Here is a 16,943-nt window from a genome sequence, read left to right as displayed (position 1 = left end):
AAAAAAAAACTTGTTTTCATTTTAAGAATTTCGTTAAAAATTTTGCTCTTTTACTTAATAAAGATAAAATATATTGTAAGAAATTGAGAGAAAAGAGACTTAATTTTAAAAAAACTAAATAATTACCAAATGATACCTAAATATGTTAAATGCTTATTAGACACAAAGGAATATAAGATTTGATACTGCGATCAAATCTTATGTTGATCAAAACGTTGATGAGCCTTCTGTAAAATATATGATATTTTAGTTGCATTAACCACAAATCAATAAACTAACTGCAATCCAATAAACTAACTTCCAAGGTTATCTTTGTAACTTAAACATGTATGTAGAGACATACGGGCGGATCATGTTTAAGTGATAATCTAAATGATCTGTAGTAGATGGATAAGGCTGAATATCTTATCCTAGTGACACTATGAGTATGGCCCGCTTTGTAGGGGTTATAATTGTTGTAAAGTGGTACAAATGATCTGATCCTGATCATTTATATATAAACATGTGACGGGGATATTCTATACGAAGGAGTTTATATAAGACCAGACCACGAAATGATTAGTCTCATTATATAACGTCGTTCATATAGAGACTTACATTTCACTAAGATGACCATAGGTAACATGACCTGAATCCTGAGTGAGTGTTGAACTCTACCTCTGAGGGCACTCCCATTTTGGAGATTCGTCTAATTGGGGAGCTGGGAACACAGCTACACAACATGGAATTCACTCTCCCTGAGACAGGGGTAAGTAGATAAATTGCCCCCTTATGGGTTGATTCCGGGTCTTGAACAATGTGGTGCCACATCCTTTCCTGGCCCGAGAGGGGTTTAGTCATAGTTGGACTATGATGTATTGTTCATTAGAAGGATTAGTGGTACATAAGGAGGTAGATGGAACTATAGGGGCAATGGTAATTTGGTCTATCTGTACTTACGAGCAATTTGTAAAGGGTCATCATACTATATCCAATGGACACAGAAATATATTTGTAGTGTGAGGAATGCAGCTATCGGTCTTTAATGGAGTGTCCGACAATTAACGGATGGTGAATAATTTAATTAATTATTCATATACCGTTCGAGCTTCAAGCTACAGGTCCATAAGGTCCCCCTTGGTAGCTCAATAGGATTAATAGAGGGATTTAATTATATCTGATATAATTAAGTTGTTTCAATTATATGTGATATAATTGTTATAATGTATTTGATACATTATAGATTAATGAGAGGAAATAAATATTTGAATGAGATTCAAATATAGTTTCTATGAATTGGATCCATAGTTGTTAAATTTAATATAAATATGATTTATTTTAAATATCATATAAGATGGAAAAGAAACTATAGTTTATATTATATGTGATACAATTTTAAACTAATAGGTTATATGTTATATGTGATATAACATATAATTTAATATATATATACATATAATATGATAAGTTAGTTATCACATTTCTATTTATATTAATTATTAATTGAATAATAAGGAGGTTGTTACAACTCCCTTCCCCTTTCTTTTCTCTCCACCCATGTAAGTGAACGATTTTGAGATAGAGAGAAACAACTGAAGAGTTATATGTTTTTTAGTTTTTCTAAAACACTCTAATTCCTCCTTTCTCTCCACAAAAGTTCCCTCAAATCCAAAATAGCTAGAGCCCACCACTCTTAGGTTCTCACCCTGAGAATACCGAGGAAGCCTTCGTGGTCGTGTTCGTACTTGTTCGAGTTTTTCTTTGGAGAAAGTCTTTAACTGGTTCGTGTTCTATTCAAGGGAATTCTTCAAGAAAGGTCTTCAAAGGTGAGGTTTCTAAAACCTTTTTATTAGTATGCTATAATTTATAATTAAATGCATATCTTGTTTCTTGTTTACTATAAAATTTATATTAAATGAACAAATGGTTTTTGGTCGATCAGCTTCCGCTCAAGGTTCTCTTCTCATAGAGTTCCTTCATATGTATGTATGTATGTATGTATACATATATGCAACGTAGCATGTAGCCTATTGATAAGCTAGTATATAATTATGTATCAAGCATGTAATATGACCATCAATAGGGGCATCATATTATAAATACATTTTGGTGCTTTTTTTCACGTAATATTTATCTCAAAAGTTCTCTTTATTAAATTAATCCAAATAATTTTTTCCAACTTAACAAACTAACTAATAAGAAATCAAAATTTTAAAATGACTATTGTTTTTGTTTAGAAAGAATGTTAGGAATGAATGATCCAAAATTAAACTCTAGGCCATATTTCAGATCATCACCGATACATGTGTACTAAAAATAATGAAAAAAATTGCAATCCATATTCTATTCAAACAAAATATGTGTAGAATTATTAAATAAAAAAAATTTCAAACAAAAAATTGTCATCACAACAGTTGTTTATTTATATTTAATGAAAACTGTAACAGTCACTCTAACATATGAACTCAACTTTGCACATCAAACACAAATATATGAGCTCAAGGTAAAACAATTCTACAGTCCAAACACAGATATATGAACTCCACAAATATCATATCTCCAGACATCATATCTTCAACATAGCATGCCAAACAACCCAGATAGGAAAAAAAAAAAAGGAGGGGCTGCCACATAAAAAACATAAAATAAAATAAAAATTTTCCATTAAGAATTGTGGCACATTAGTCAAATATTAACAAGTCGTTTCATCTTTCTCCCAGAATGATGTTAATAATAAAAATAATTGATTCTTCGAGATTATGTAACTAACTCTATTATACAAAAACTACATATTTATTAAGCTTATGGTTCTTAGGCTACATTTGGCATTACGTTAGTTCAGTCAGAAAGCCACTTAAAAACATTTTAATTTGTATTTGGTAAAATTCTACTAGCTTTCAGATTCTCCTAAAATCAGGTAAAATTTTTAATTAATATCTAGTTTTCAATTTTATACTTTAGAAAAATATATGTTTTAAATGTTTATATATTTCTCATTTAATCAAATCTATTTTCTATTTTTCATGAGTTAAATGCATTTTTTTAAAAAAAATATATACCATATCGATTTTTTTAAATAAAGCTATTTTCTTAATATTTAAAAATTAATCTGTACCAAACAAAATTTTTCATATTAAATAATTATTTAAATTTTTTTACAAAAAATTTTTAAAAATGATTATAAGTCTAGTTTAGTTATTATATCTAAATTAGATATTTTTGTATTTATTTACAAAATATTTCAACCTACTTTTTCAAATTTAAATTGAAATTTACCAAATAATATTTTACTTCTTTTCACAATCGATTTTAAAAATTACAGCAATCCCAAACGCGGCCGTAATCTATTACATCTTTTTAGTATCCTATTTTCTAAAGAGAAAAGTGCCCATATCATGTCTAAATTGCATAGGTGAAAAGATTTTATTTTACTTCTTTAAAAAAATAATATATTACAAGTTTAGATCTTGATTTTCGAAAATATGTTTGACAAGCCCTTAATTTTTCTTATTTTATGTCAGATAGATTTTAGGTCTTGAAATATATATTGTTAATAGGTGTCTAGATATTAAATTTTTATGTTTGATAAATTCCTAAATTTGTTTTTACGTGATAACGATCTACCTTTTGGTTTTTAGTTTTGAAAATTAAGCGAACACTCGTTCCTCCTCTAAAATTCTTATTTAAGTAGATTTTGTTTTTACCAACATGTTTTATAAACCAAGTCAAGTTTTGAAACTAAAAAAAAAAAAAAATGTTTTTAAAAACTTTTTTTCATTTTTAGAATTTCGATAAAAAAAATTTCTCTTTTATTTGATAAAAATGGAATACATTGTAAGAAATTGAGAGAAAAGAGACTTAATTTTCAAAAAATCAAATAATTACCAAATGAGACCTAAATATGTTAAAAGCTTATTAGACACAAAATTGAAAGCTTAGGTATCTAATAGACACTCTTAAGATTAAGAGACACATTAGAACTTTATTTATATATATATATTATAACGATAAGTTTGATCTTAATATCTATGTAGTTCTATTAGATCAAATTGATTTTGATTTTCTTTCGCACATAATTGTTCTAGACTCTTTGTTATTCTAAAATAATTATGAGTTAGATCCTAATAATTTTGTATCATAAATGACCTATTATTCTATCATCAAAAGCATATATACCAATACATATATAATCCATTATTTGACATTAATGGCATACACATACCGTTATCTGCCAATATTTTTGATTTATTTATTTTTATGTATTGAGCAATAATAGTGCATTGTTTTTTGTGTAATGTGTTGAAAAAGGTTCCTGGTCGTGAGGTCCAAAGTGGCTTGTGTTGTTAGCTTTGGTGCTCAATGATTTCATCGGTTGGTCCTTCAACCGACAGCCTAACTTTGTTGTTTGAGACCACCTTCTAATTTTATTAGTTTTTATTAACACACCCCTAAACTATTATATATATATATATATATATATATTATTCGTGGTAACGCTAAAAAAATTTTAAATCTTAAACGAGGGAAAATTTATATGGATGACCTAAAAATTGAGTCCAACATATGTGCAAACAAAAAAGGTTGACAACTTGGCGAGGATGGTCATCACAAACTAGTCAAGACGATGAAATTCAAGAAAGGGTTGCTGAAATTAATAAGAAGAAAAAAAGATTTTGGGACAACTAAGTGAAGAAGATGAAGAAGGTGAGATTTAGAGATTTTTTTTAAATCTTATTGTAATAATTAATAATGATGATGATGATATTAATAATAAACTGAATAATATATAAATATATATACATGCGCACATGTTTCAAAATTTTATAAATTAATTCACATTTATATGTTTCATTTTAAATACAACAAACAATTTTTACTTGTCTCTATATGAAAAATTGAAAACATAAAAAATATGGAAAAAAATCAAATTAATTTGATAACAATATGTATAAAATAATGAAAAAATATTTAGATATAATTGAATTTGTAACAAACATTTAAACAAATAGAAAGTTAGATAGATAAAATCAAATATGATAATAAAAGATAAATTTAAATAGAAATTGGAGAGAAAAACCAGGAAGTTTTTGTTTATTACCATTAATTCGATTAGTAGTTAGATAATATCTAATTTGATAATAAAATATAAATTCAAATATGACTCGGGCGAGAAAGATTAAGAATGAAATTCTTTTATTTACAATTGTACTGTATTTATAATTCCATTTTCATTTCATTTAAGCTTCAACAATTACACTGTATTTATAACTCCATCAACTATAAAACCTACAAAAGAACCTAACTCATTGTAGAGATATAGCAAAAACAACAACACTGCAAAAGTGAATACTTATTTGTTTGTCGAAAAGATAAATTAAAAGTATAATAACATATTAATATGATAATGAATAAAGGATGATTAAAAAAATATAAGAAATGATCAAATTTAAATTAAATATACAATTTGTTAGAAGATCATATGTATAGAATATTAAGTAAAATCCAAATCAAGATAAAAAAAAATAATCTCGAATTTAAAATAATAAAAAACCGATAAAATAATGTGAAATCTAAAAATATATGATAAATTAAAATCAAAATAGTGATAAATAAATTAAAGATTGATTAATTATGAATATTTTCGAAAAGTGATTAAATAAAATCAAAATAGATATGAAACCGTCAATTCAAATTTAAAACTGGAAGAAAAATTCGACACCTTTATCACTTGAATCTACTGTATTTCTATTGAAAATTGATACACAATTTCATAGACGATTTCATTTACCCTGTATTTCTATTAAGAATTTATACACAATATAGTAATTATACAATACTCTAGAAAATGGTTAATGGAGCATAGTAGAAAAAATTTGGGGACTAAAAAAATATATGTCATGTGTGCGGCATGCTTTTGCCAAAAAAAATTTATTATTTCCATTTTTGGACAAAAATCAAAATCCACTCTCGATTTTGTTATTTCCTCTGATTTCTCAATTTTATATACTATTTTACGTCTGCCTCGTTAAATTGGGTCCTTTTTAAATAATATTTTTTTACATAAGCTAATAATTCAATGTGTGTCCGGTATAATTTCTTAAGGAGAATTTTTAAACGTAAAAAAATAAAGGAAATTATTTACAGAAAATAACCAAATTTAATTTCACCGACATCTCAACGCCTTCCTCCACAACCCCGCTGCCATCGGCATCCTCGCGTCTCCGCCGCCTTCCTCTCTCCCCATCGTCAAAGTTCTTGAGATGGGGCTCCGGTCGCCATCTAGTTGTTGCAGCGAAGAAATCGCCAATCGACGGTCTTCCGCCGGTGCTTAACAAAATCGTCTTCCAGAAACTCGACTCTGCTCCGGCCCGCCGACGGGTCCGATCGGCTTTCATGGAGCTTCAGCAACAGTTCGATAACTGCTTATTAAAGGTTTTCTTTCTACATTTTTCAACAACTTGAGTTTCTAGGATTCCCTGGTTTGATCATTTGACACTAAAACTTTTCTTTCTGAATTCGTGTATGGGATGGTTGGTTTCATCTGTTAGATGGCTCCTCCTGGGATCAAGACTGAGGTAAGAAATGTTGTCTAAAGTTCATATTTCAAGTAGATTTTACCTTTATTTAGTGAACGGACCCAACATTTGAGTTATTAGTTTCGAAATTAAGATCAAAGAAGCTATAGTATTTTGACACCCCCAAATGTCATTAGTGGCTTCAAGTTTCTGCAATATCTTCGTCACCGTCAAAGTTCCGTCCAAGGCAAAATGCCTTGATTTATCATCTCTACATGTAGACGCCGAATCCCCGTCTCCTCATCCAGTTCACGAGTAAGTGAGTATTCTTCCTCTCTCCATTATCTTATCATTCAGTTATAATCTGGATATATTGTTGTGGCACGAATTCAAATTGGATACATAACACTTTCTTTGCGATTCTGGATTGATTTTAGTCCCGTTTTCTTGCCCCAGCTCGAATTTTCAATCGATGATCTTAATGTGGCTTCCGGAGAAGACGGCCCCATAGCTTAAGCGGAGTCAAGATTTTTATTTCTTCAACTTTTGCTAATCCTGGTGAACTGCAGTAGTTTGAGTGTTTCATTGAGAGGATTGATGATGGCATTGCATTCTATTGTTATCAACGATTGAAACTGATATAAGTCTATAATTAATAGAGGTTGGTAGAAGTCTATCCGTGTCTATCATTAATAGAAACTGATAGAAGTCTATCAGTGTTAGAAACTAATAGAAGTCTATCATTAATACTATAGTGATAGAAACTGATACAAAAATATCATTGATAGAAGCTGATAAAAGTCTATCATAATAGAAGCTGATACAAATCTATTGATATATATCAGTGATAGAAACTTATAAAAATCTATCATTGATACTATCAGTGAAAAAAATTGTGATAGAAATTGATACGGGTTTATCATTAATAGAGGCTAACAGAAGTTCATTAGTATCTATCAGTAATAGAAGAAGTCCATCATTGATACTATCAATGATAGAAACTTATACAAGCTTTGTACCAATGTTTTTTTTTTGTTTTTTCTATTAATAATTTGACATTTTTTCTATCTATAAAAATTTTTCATTTCTTAACTCATTTCAAATTATGAGAAGTGGATTTTAGAAAAATCTTAATAAATAAGTAATGAACAAAATTGGATTAATTTAGGAACTTTAATAAATATTTGAGAGATGGATTATTAAAAAAAAAAAGACTTTAAATTGATTAATAAAAAATCCTCCTAATATGTAATAAGAAATAAAAACATATTTATAATTCTTACAATCAATTTTGAATATAGTACAACCAAATAGATTTGTCATTTAAAAAAATTGAAAAAAATATAAGATTTTAAATGGTGGAGGGATTTGAAACACGAGACCTTCTTCTTTAATACCATCTTAAATAACTAATTGATCCTAAACCTTAAACTAATGAATGAAGGTAAATTTAATATTATACCATCTAACATTTTTAAGATTTTTTTCAAATACTTCCTACGATAATACCAAGTTAAATGACTTATAGGCCTATTTGGATTGAATAAAGAAAAAAAATATTTTTCAAAATATTTATTTTTATTTAAACTCTTTTGATAAAATCTTTTTAAATGTACTACAAAAGCTATTTTGAAAGGTTGTCAAATATTTCAATTTTTTTCTTAATGGCTTATTTTCAAAATTAAATATTTGGGAAGTTAATTCAAATGTACACTAAACTAATAGGTGAAGGTAAATTTATATCATCTAACATTAATAAAAAAAAATATTGTTTTCTCGAAAGAGTGTAAATGAAATTAGAACGCATTCCAAACGGACTTGATCCCACACTTAAATAAGTTTAGGGACAAAGCAAAATAAATACAAAAAGTTGGGAAAAAAAAAAAAAAAAAGTTGTCAACCTTTTGTGCTTTTATAATTTGTCTGCAGATATGCCATTTACATTATCTCTATGTTGTATTTAACCTTTTTGCATATTGTGTCAACTTTTTCTATCTTCAAATTTTCATCATCCATTTCTTTTTCTCTCTCTCTTTTGCCTCTCTTTGTGTTTGCATTTTCTACTTTACCTTTCTCTCTCTCTCTCTCTCTCTCTCTCTCCCCCAAATTTTACAAATAAAAAACATCTTCTTCTTTCTTCTTCTTGGTTTCAATTTCTATAGCTTCACCAAAGCTCCCATGGCAATTTTACCCACCACCTCTTCAAGATTGGACCTCTCCATCTCTGTGCCAGGCTTCAATTCATTCTCATCACCACTCCCTCCATCTGGTACACACTCATCCTCTCAATCGAGTTCACGATCGGTTTTCGTTTTTCTCTCGATCGGTTAAGAATATGAGCAAAAGATTAAATATGCAAACCCTATCGAGCTTTTAGGTTTGATTTTGATAGAAAGCAAGAGGATCTGTGTTCGAACCTTGTGTCTAGGGCAAAAGTGATGATAAAGAAATAATTGATTAGATATTGTAATTTGTTCGTTGTTTATTGAGTTTTTGAGTTTAGTGGTGATTTAACGTCTCGGTATCGCGATGGGTTTTCGATGTAGTCACGAGAGATTTGGACATGAACAAAGCTCCAGATGAAGAGGAATGGATGATGGGAAGTATGGAGGAAGATGAAGAAAATAACAATGGAAGCATTAACCCAAGGAAGAAGTTGCGTTTAACAAAGGAACAATCTCATCTTCTTGAACAAAGCTTTAGACAAAACCATACCTTAAACCCAGTACATTTCTCAAAATTCCCTATTCTTTTTTGTTTTTTTTTTTCATAATTTTTTCATTTTATTTTATTTTTAAATTTTATTATATATATGTATAATTATTTTTTATTTAATTTGTAGAAACAGAAGGAGACATTGGCAGAAGTTTTGAAATTGAAGCCAAGGCAGGTTGAAGTTTGGTTTCAGAATCGAAGGGCCAGGTGGGTTATTAATTTTCAAGTTAATTATGTTGAATTTTTTTCTTCCCCTATTATTCTTTTTTATGGATTTTTATTTTGAGGGCTTAATTATGTTCACATGCATAATTTGTTTTGGAATAATTTTTCTTATATTATTATTCTTAATAATTAGATTCGATTAGATAACTATTTGATTTTTCTTTTAAAAATTATGTTCATTTTCTTACCACCTTTTCATTATAGTTTTCATCTTTTTTAACTAAACACTCGAAATCAGAGTCCAAATTCTAAAATAAAAAAGAAATTTTTGAAAACACTATTTTTTTTAAAAGTTTGGTTTGATTTTTCAAAAGATTCTTAATAAGTATACAACACAGCAAAGAAATCAAATATTAACGCTTTGTACTTTCATATGATTTACTTCTAATTTATGAAAGTTATGATATTCTATCCTTGTTCCTAACTGTTCAAACATCCTATTACCTTTTCTTGAATTTTCACAAAAAGTTAGTTAAATTTTTATAAGCTAAAACATATCAAGCCATATATGTCTTTTAATTCATTTAGTTGATTTATAGATATTTATAGTGGATAAGTATTTAGGCTCCGTTTGAGATTATTGTAGCTTTTAAAATAATTGCTAGTATGCTTTTAGAAGAATCCGTCCTAAAAAAAAATTGTGTTTGACAAATGTTAATTTTATATTAGAAAAACTAGTTAAACTAGGCTTATTATTTCAATTATTTTGTATGGATAATTAAATTATAATTTATTTCAAATTGTATATGATTTAAATTTCAACTAATTTCATTTAATCGAAATTATCTAATAAATTTTTTTTAAAAAAATATTTCTTACAAGAAATCAATCCATTAAAATTTGAAAAAATATATATAAATTTTTTTATTATAAATGAATATTATTATATTATATTTATTTCAATTGTTAAGATGTTACCAAATTTTGAGGGAAGCTAAATCTAAAAGCTAGTATTTATCAGCTTTTACACAATAGTTAAAATTAAAAAGTGATTCATAGATTAACAAATAATTCATTTCACCAAACAATCTAGACAATTAAGATTTTTCCATAATCACTTTTAACGATTGCAAACGCAATTTCATACGGGGCCATAGAAACATAACAAATACTTAATAAGTTAAGTATTTTATTTTTACTTGAGAGTACATACTTAAATTAGGTGAACAATGATGATATTTTTTTTTTTTTGTTAATGCCATGAAATTAAAAAAAAAAAAATTAGAAAATTTAACATTTACAAGTTGAAAAGTTTACCTATATATAATTAGTGCAAAAGATCATAGAGGAAAATATGATTTGAGACAATAAGGTTATTAAACTTTAAGTATTGATTTAAATGAAACATATGGAAAATCAATAAAGAAAAAAGAAAAAAAAAGTTTCATTAAAGGAATAGGGATATACAAACTAAATAAACAAGGTTAAAACTATAGCATTATTTTGTCCCTTTTCTAGAAAATAAAAAATTATAAAATAATAATAGTGGAATTATGGGCTAAGATATGCAATGCCACCAAGAGACAATAGGTGAACAAAATTATGAACAAAGTAATAATGTGGTTGCCTCCCTATGACTTAAGATATATATCTCAATTAACACATTGTCTAGAGTGCTTCCAATGGCCTCGTGTGCCTCTACACATTTTTCATATGATATTAACATTAAATTAAACTTAGCTCTCTCTTTTCCTTTTTTTTTTTCCCATAATTTTTCTTTTCCAAGCCATGCATCATAATGTAAATATTTATATATTAGGTTAGATAACTATTTTAGTACATATATGGTTTGTTTTTTTTTTTTTTTTTGGCTTTTATTTGACTTTGTTTTATGTTTTTTAAAATACCTAACATATCTATGTAGATACGAAAACTTACTTTTAAAAAAAATATGGAGTTCTATCTCAAAAGTAATTAACAGAAGGAAGAGTAACTCATATATCTTATAAAGATTTGCAAGATGGTATCTCTTTACGTAAATCATTCTTGGATCAAATTTTTAATTTTAGATTTTTTTTTTCTATACAAAATACCTGTTTGAGCTTATTAGAGAAACTTGAGGTTCCATTTCATTATTTTTTAAAAAAACTAAATGGATTACTTATTTTATTGTCAAATGGTTCCGAGTTGGTACCATGTATTTATTTAATTGTGACGATTTAGAAGAGAGAAACTATTTGAACCATTTAGATAGGTTCAAATTGACATATTTGATGACTTTTGTTTAAACTTTATGATTTCCAAATTTTCAAGTAAATTTAGGGTTTAGAATTTTCGGATTTAGGGTTTAAATCTCCCAAACCAAACAAAATCCTTTCTTGATATATTGTTACTCTTTTTTTTTTATGTTATTATTTTAGTTTTACTTTCATTAACTTTGATCTTAAATACTTAACTCATTTTCTCGACACATGTTTTTCCTTTAAAAAAAAAAAATCAAAGATGTTTTGGAAAAAAAAAAATAACCCAAAAGTTAGGATTTTGTCCAAAGTGAAAATTCGCCCAAATTAACCCTAAGGACCAACCTTGTAATTTTGACCTAATTTATTTTCATTCTAATTTTTAGAATTATATTTTGAAATTCAACTAAATTTCAATGTTAGAAAACTTTTATTTTACCTTTTGTTTAATATTCCAAAAGATTTTATCTTTAAGATAAATTATGTTTCATACAATTAAAATAAGAAAAATAAGTCATTAGTTATTGGGTATTATATATATTGTGTGAGGTTGTTTTATGTAAATTTTCATATATATATATTTATATATATATATATATATATATATATATATTAATTTGATATTACAATGTACATGTAGATTTTCAAACTATATGTTATAAATAGTTTGAAGCTGTTTGAACTAATTATTATGTCAGTTATTTTGGGCACAAGAACAAGCAAAAATCAGTTAAATTAAAGTTAATGGGTGAAGCAAAACATTGCATGAAAAAGGAAAATTTATATACCATTTAATTTGCTTTGATAATAATTAGAATCCAAGAAGACAATAATGATGTTCTTGTCTTTCATGTAAAAGGGTTTCAAATTGCATTTATTTCACTTTACATCTCTTTTTCTCTTGTCCTTCTTTTTTGTTAGGCACAATTATTGACTCTTTTTTTTTGTAGTCAGAACATATTGATTTTGATAATATACTCCATATTTTTCAAAGTATATATATTATTGCATTTACTTTTTCTATTGTATTAATTAAGCATTTATTTGGGTATGAGGTAAAAAGAAAATAAATCAATAATAAACCATGATGAACTGCTTGATTAAACCTAATTGCCATAATTATTTTTTTGGTTAAACTTGGTTTATTTGGCTTTTGTATTTTTTTCAACAGTTTTATTATAATTTGTTTAGTTTGGTTAAGCCTCTGAAATACCCTATAGTTTTATTATAATTATAGTTTGATTTATTTGGCTTTTGTTTATATTTGCTAGTGATTAAAAGCCTTTTATGACATTTAATTTAATATCACTCCAAAACATATATTTAATTATTCAAAATCAATCAAGGATTAAAACAACATGTTTTAGAAAAAAAACATATGATTTAATATATTTTTTGAAGTACATTTTTTTGGTTGCTTTCAAATATAAAAAATGAGTCAACTTATTTATATATATAGCTAAATGTTACTCTATCACTGATAGATAGTGATAGATATTGATAGACATATATTGATGTCTATTACTGACACTGATGTCTATTAGTGTCTATCACAAATAGTGACATTTTTCTATATTTAAAAATATTTTTAAAACAATTATCCTAAATTTTTTGTACGAAAAAAGTGATTTTAATCATGTATTTATTATTTTGGAGTTTGATTTCTTTTTAGTAAACATTGGTGATGAGGATGAAACCTTCGACTTTTTAAGAAAGAATGTCATGTCAATTACAGTTGAATTGCTCACTTTGGTGTTTTGGAGTTGCATTTTTTAGAAAGCCTAATTCTTTAATTAAAATTAAAACTCTAAAATAATAGGATTATTATTGTATTTACTTTTTTCTTTTGTATTAAAGAGGTATTTATTAGGGGTATGAGTTAAAAAAAAAACCCCACATGTACGGAAATTAACCAATGAGATATTATATACCAAGGATGACTCAAATAATTGATTTTAAAAAATTTTCATAGAAGATTTAATTCAAAATTAAGTACCCCACTTTGATTCTTGTGGTTAAACATAGTTTCATTGGGCTGTTTTAGGTAGCCTCATCACTTTATATTATTATTTTAATAGTTTATTCACTAACCTTTTTCTTAAATAACACATTTTCCTGTTGGAAGGCAATAAACTAATTCAATTGACTTAGAGTCCGCTTGGAGAGACAAAAGTTAAAAGCACTTTTATACTTGAAAACACTTTTTACATACTTAAAAAATAGTGTCTTATTATTTTTCGCTGTTTTTAGATATAGAAAAATAAATCAAAATATTTATAAAATATAGTAAAATTATAGAATTGTCAATGATAGACTCTTTGTAAATATTTTCAATAGTTTTACCATTTGAAATAATTTTCCTATTATTTTAGGGTTTAAGGTATCTTGTGCATGGACATATTCAAAACCCTAATCCCCTACATTAAGATTTTTCTCTCCACCACATATGTATTTGATGAAAAAAATGAAGTTAAGCTCATACTTTCAACATATTAATGATCTCGAAAGATTGATTAGTTGAGTTATTTTCATAGTGGCCAACTTTAATTGTCATTGCATTTCATTAACATAACGAATAAAAACTCCACTTAAAAAAATATTTTTTAAAAATTTAAAGGGTCAGACATACCTATCTTAAAAAGTTTGAGGATTATAAAAGTATGTTTTGAAAACCAAGAAATGAAAAATATCTATTCTTTAACATTCGGAAACTGAAAACCCGTAATTTTTTCAAAATACCTCCAAAATTTTAAGCTCAAATCATAAAGACTAAATGTTTGGAGTGTATTCTTAGGAGCAAGTTAAAGCAAACGGAGATGGAATGTGAGTATCTAAAGAGATGGTTCGGGCTATTGACAGAACAAAACAAGAGACTACAGAAGGAAGTGGAGGAGCTAAGGGCAATGAAGGTGGCGCCGCCGACGGTGATTTCGCCGCACAGCTGCGAGCCGCTGCCGGCGTCGAATCTCACTATGTGTCCACGCTGCGAGCGCGTGACAACCACTGCCCTCGACAAGACCCGCATTGTCGTTTAAGTTGGTCGGTCGCTGCTCCCCTGTTTTTTTTTTTCTCCACTCATTCGGAATCATCACTCCATCTAATTAATCAAAATCTGCCTCTTTTTTTTTTTTTTTTTTTTTTAATTTTAGACATGTCCTCGTTTGGAGTTGTGTTATGTTTATACTCTATATAAACTTTCTATATATTTGAAATTTAATTTCTCTTTTATTTTGGTTCCTCTATTTTTCAAAATACCCTAGGTGCCTCCTTCTTCGTTTATCACTACAAGAAATTCAACTTTTGTCAATAAGAAAACCGTCGACAAAAGTAAAAAAACCGTCGAAAAAACCTTTTCCGATAGACTTTCGACCATCGACTGTATTGTCTGGAAAGCCTCGTTGGGAAAACCTTCTCCGACCCAAAAAAGCCACATCATCGGGAAAAAAAGATTTCGTAATAAAATAAGGATGGAGGATTTTGGCAACGCTAAATGGAACCGTCGGTAAAAGGACTTTCTCCCGATGGTAAAAAAATCATTTTCACCGTCGAGATAACTAAGCTTCTGTCAATGGTTCCTTTTAGCATCAAGAGATGGTTATTTATCCCGTCGCTGAATCTACGATTTAAGCATCGGAAAAGATTATCTTGACCTATTTTTAGCATTACTTTTGCCGACGGTGACCTATTTTAGCGTCATAAAAAAGGTAAAAAAATCATGAAATTACACTTTTCCCCATGCCTGTACCATCAGGATTACGTATTTAGGCGTCGAAAATATATTTTTCTTAATTTATTAAATATTATATCTGTTTTTTCTTTTTTAGAAATGTCATACATGTTTGAATCTTACAAATATGAAATAAATTAAAATAAAAACTGATAAAATTAATTAGATGTATACAACATTAAACAATATCCATAAAACATGTTTGAATCTTACAAATTTATCAAATAAACAACTAATAAAAAGATTCGTCTTAAACATTACATAATATCCATAAATTCTTAACCCCAAAATAACATTACATAATATCCATAAAGTACCTATAAAATACAATTCTACAACCTAATTTAGCTCGCTGGGAGATGCATCTTCAACATCAATCACGAGAGACCTACAAATACAAATTTAAATAATTTTATTGCTTAATATACTATATACCAATCTTAAAATGAATATAGAACTTAAAACTCAACTAAGAACATTAACAAATTGAAACAAACCAACTAATATTTACATAAACTCAAATTCAATATAGAACTTAAAACTTAAATATAAATATACATTTACCCCTATACCAATTTTAAACCCAACATAAGAATATGAACAAATTCAAATGAACTTTATTCAATCCCCTCCCACCCTGTCTCTTATACACATCTAGATGTGTATAAGAGCCCCCCCCACACGCACACTTTAACCTTAAACTCAATATAGCATATAACCATCTCAAAACTAATCGCCAACTCAAATTAAACTTAAACATAACTATACAATTACCTCTATAGCAACTTTAAACCCAATATAAGAATATGAATAAATTCAAATGAACTACACACGCTCACTCACTTAAAACTCAGTATAAAACTTAAAACTCAATTTAAGAACATTAACAAACTCAATATACCATACACTAATTATACGTTTATGTTATTACCATAACTGTAGGATAACAACATACACAGTCTTCTAATTAGTTTACTATGAAAGTTGAAGAGCTCATTCCTAATTTGATTTATCTCCTTGTGATCTCATGAGGTGTAAGATTATAACTTTCATATCATCTATCTTAGTTTATCTTCTTTCTTCCCGTTCGTTCGATCTAGCCACTAGCCTTTAAGGATTGTATCTCTTGTTGTTGCTCCTCTATAACTTGCAAGGAGGATGCACTCGACAATAGTTTATTTTTTCTTGATTTTTTAGACTTCAGTGCCCTACCAGGGCCATACTTGTGCCCGACACCTACTTGCATATTTCTTCTTCCGATATTGGTTTAGACCCTTCCTGAGTGGATGCTTCTCTCAACTTGACCATTTGACTCTACATCAATAATTTAAACAAATAATTGTATGACAATTGTATATAAATATAGGTACATTGAGGAATAAAAACTTACGTATGCATCATTAATGGCCTAACTAACAAATAAGTTATCACTTTCATAGTGTGTATACTTAAATAAGTATACTAAGTCCATTGCTTGACCATCGGGTCCTTTCTATAAAACAATTCACATAGAAGATATTACTAATACTTTCTTACAAATCAAATATAGAAACTCTTTTATTTCTACTGTGGATTCTCGTATGTGTATGAAAGTCTTAGAAC

At 27.7% G+C, this 16,943-nt stretch overlaps 1 protein-coding gene and 1 long non-coding RNA gene across 3 annotated transcripts; both read left to right on the top strand.

Moving 5' to 3' along the window:
* The first annotated feature begins 6,145 nt into the window (after positions 1–6,145).
* LOC120080752 lies at positions 6,146–7,097 on the top strand. Of its 2 annotated transcripts, none has more exons than XR_005482641.1 (4): positions 6,146–6,411; positions 6,528–6,554; positions 6,692–6,809; positions 6,951–7,097. It is a non-coding gene; the product is annotated as an uncharacterized LOC120080752 (long non-coding RNA). The 2 variants fall into 2 exon arrangements; XR_005482640.1 differs by having other exon boundaries at positions 6,692–6,813.
* A 1,422-nt stretch (positions 7,098–8,519) lies between these two features.
* Positions 8,520–14,755, top strand: LOC120081948 (homeobox-leucine zipper protein HOX3-like). The gene is made up of 4 exons (XM_039037137.1): positions 8,520–8,763; positions 9,041–9,219; positions 9,337–9,416; positions 14,409–14,755. Exons 1-4 carry the CDS (start codon positions 8,673–8,675, stop codon positions 14,647–14,649), a joined length of 591 nt encoding a protein of 196 aa, XP_038893065.1. The 5' UTR covers positions 8,520–8,672; the 3' UTR covers positions 14,650–14,755.
* The last annotated feature ends 2,188 nt before the right edge of the window (positions 14,756–16,943 follow it).

This window comes from Benincasa hispida, chromosome 7 (genome assembly GCF_009727055.1).
Source record: "Benincasa hispida cultivar B227 chromosome 7, ASM972705v1, whole genome shotgun sequence".
Taxonomy (NCBI): Eukaryota; Viridiplantae; Streptophyta; class Magnoliopsida; order Cucurbitales; family Cucurbitaceae; genus Benincasa; species Benincasa hispida.
The sequence above is the reverse complement of the archived record's forward strand: the minus strand, read 5'-3'. Positions and strand labels throughout refer to the sequence as shown.

Bases quoted from the DNA above. Each gene is read 5' to 3' on its own strand.
- LOC120081948 (XM_039037137.1), top strand. From the start codon at position 8,673: ATGGCAATTTTACCCACCACCTCTTCAAGATTGGACCTCTCCATCTCT. The intron at 9,220-9,336 runs GTACATTTCTCA...TTTAATTTGTAG, and splicing joins AAAACCATACCTTAAACCCA to AAACAGAAGGAGACATTGGC. The intron at 9,417-14,408 runs GTGGGTTATTAA...GTGTATTCTTAG, and splicing joins TTTCAGAATCGAAGGGCCAG to GAGCAAGTTAAAGCAAACGG.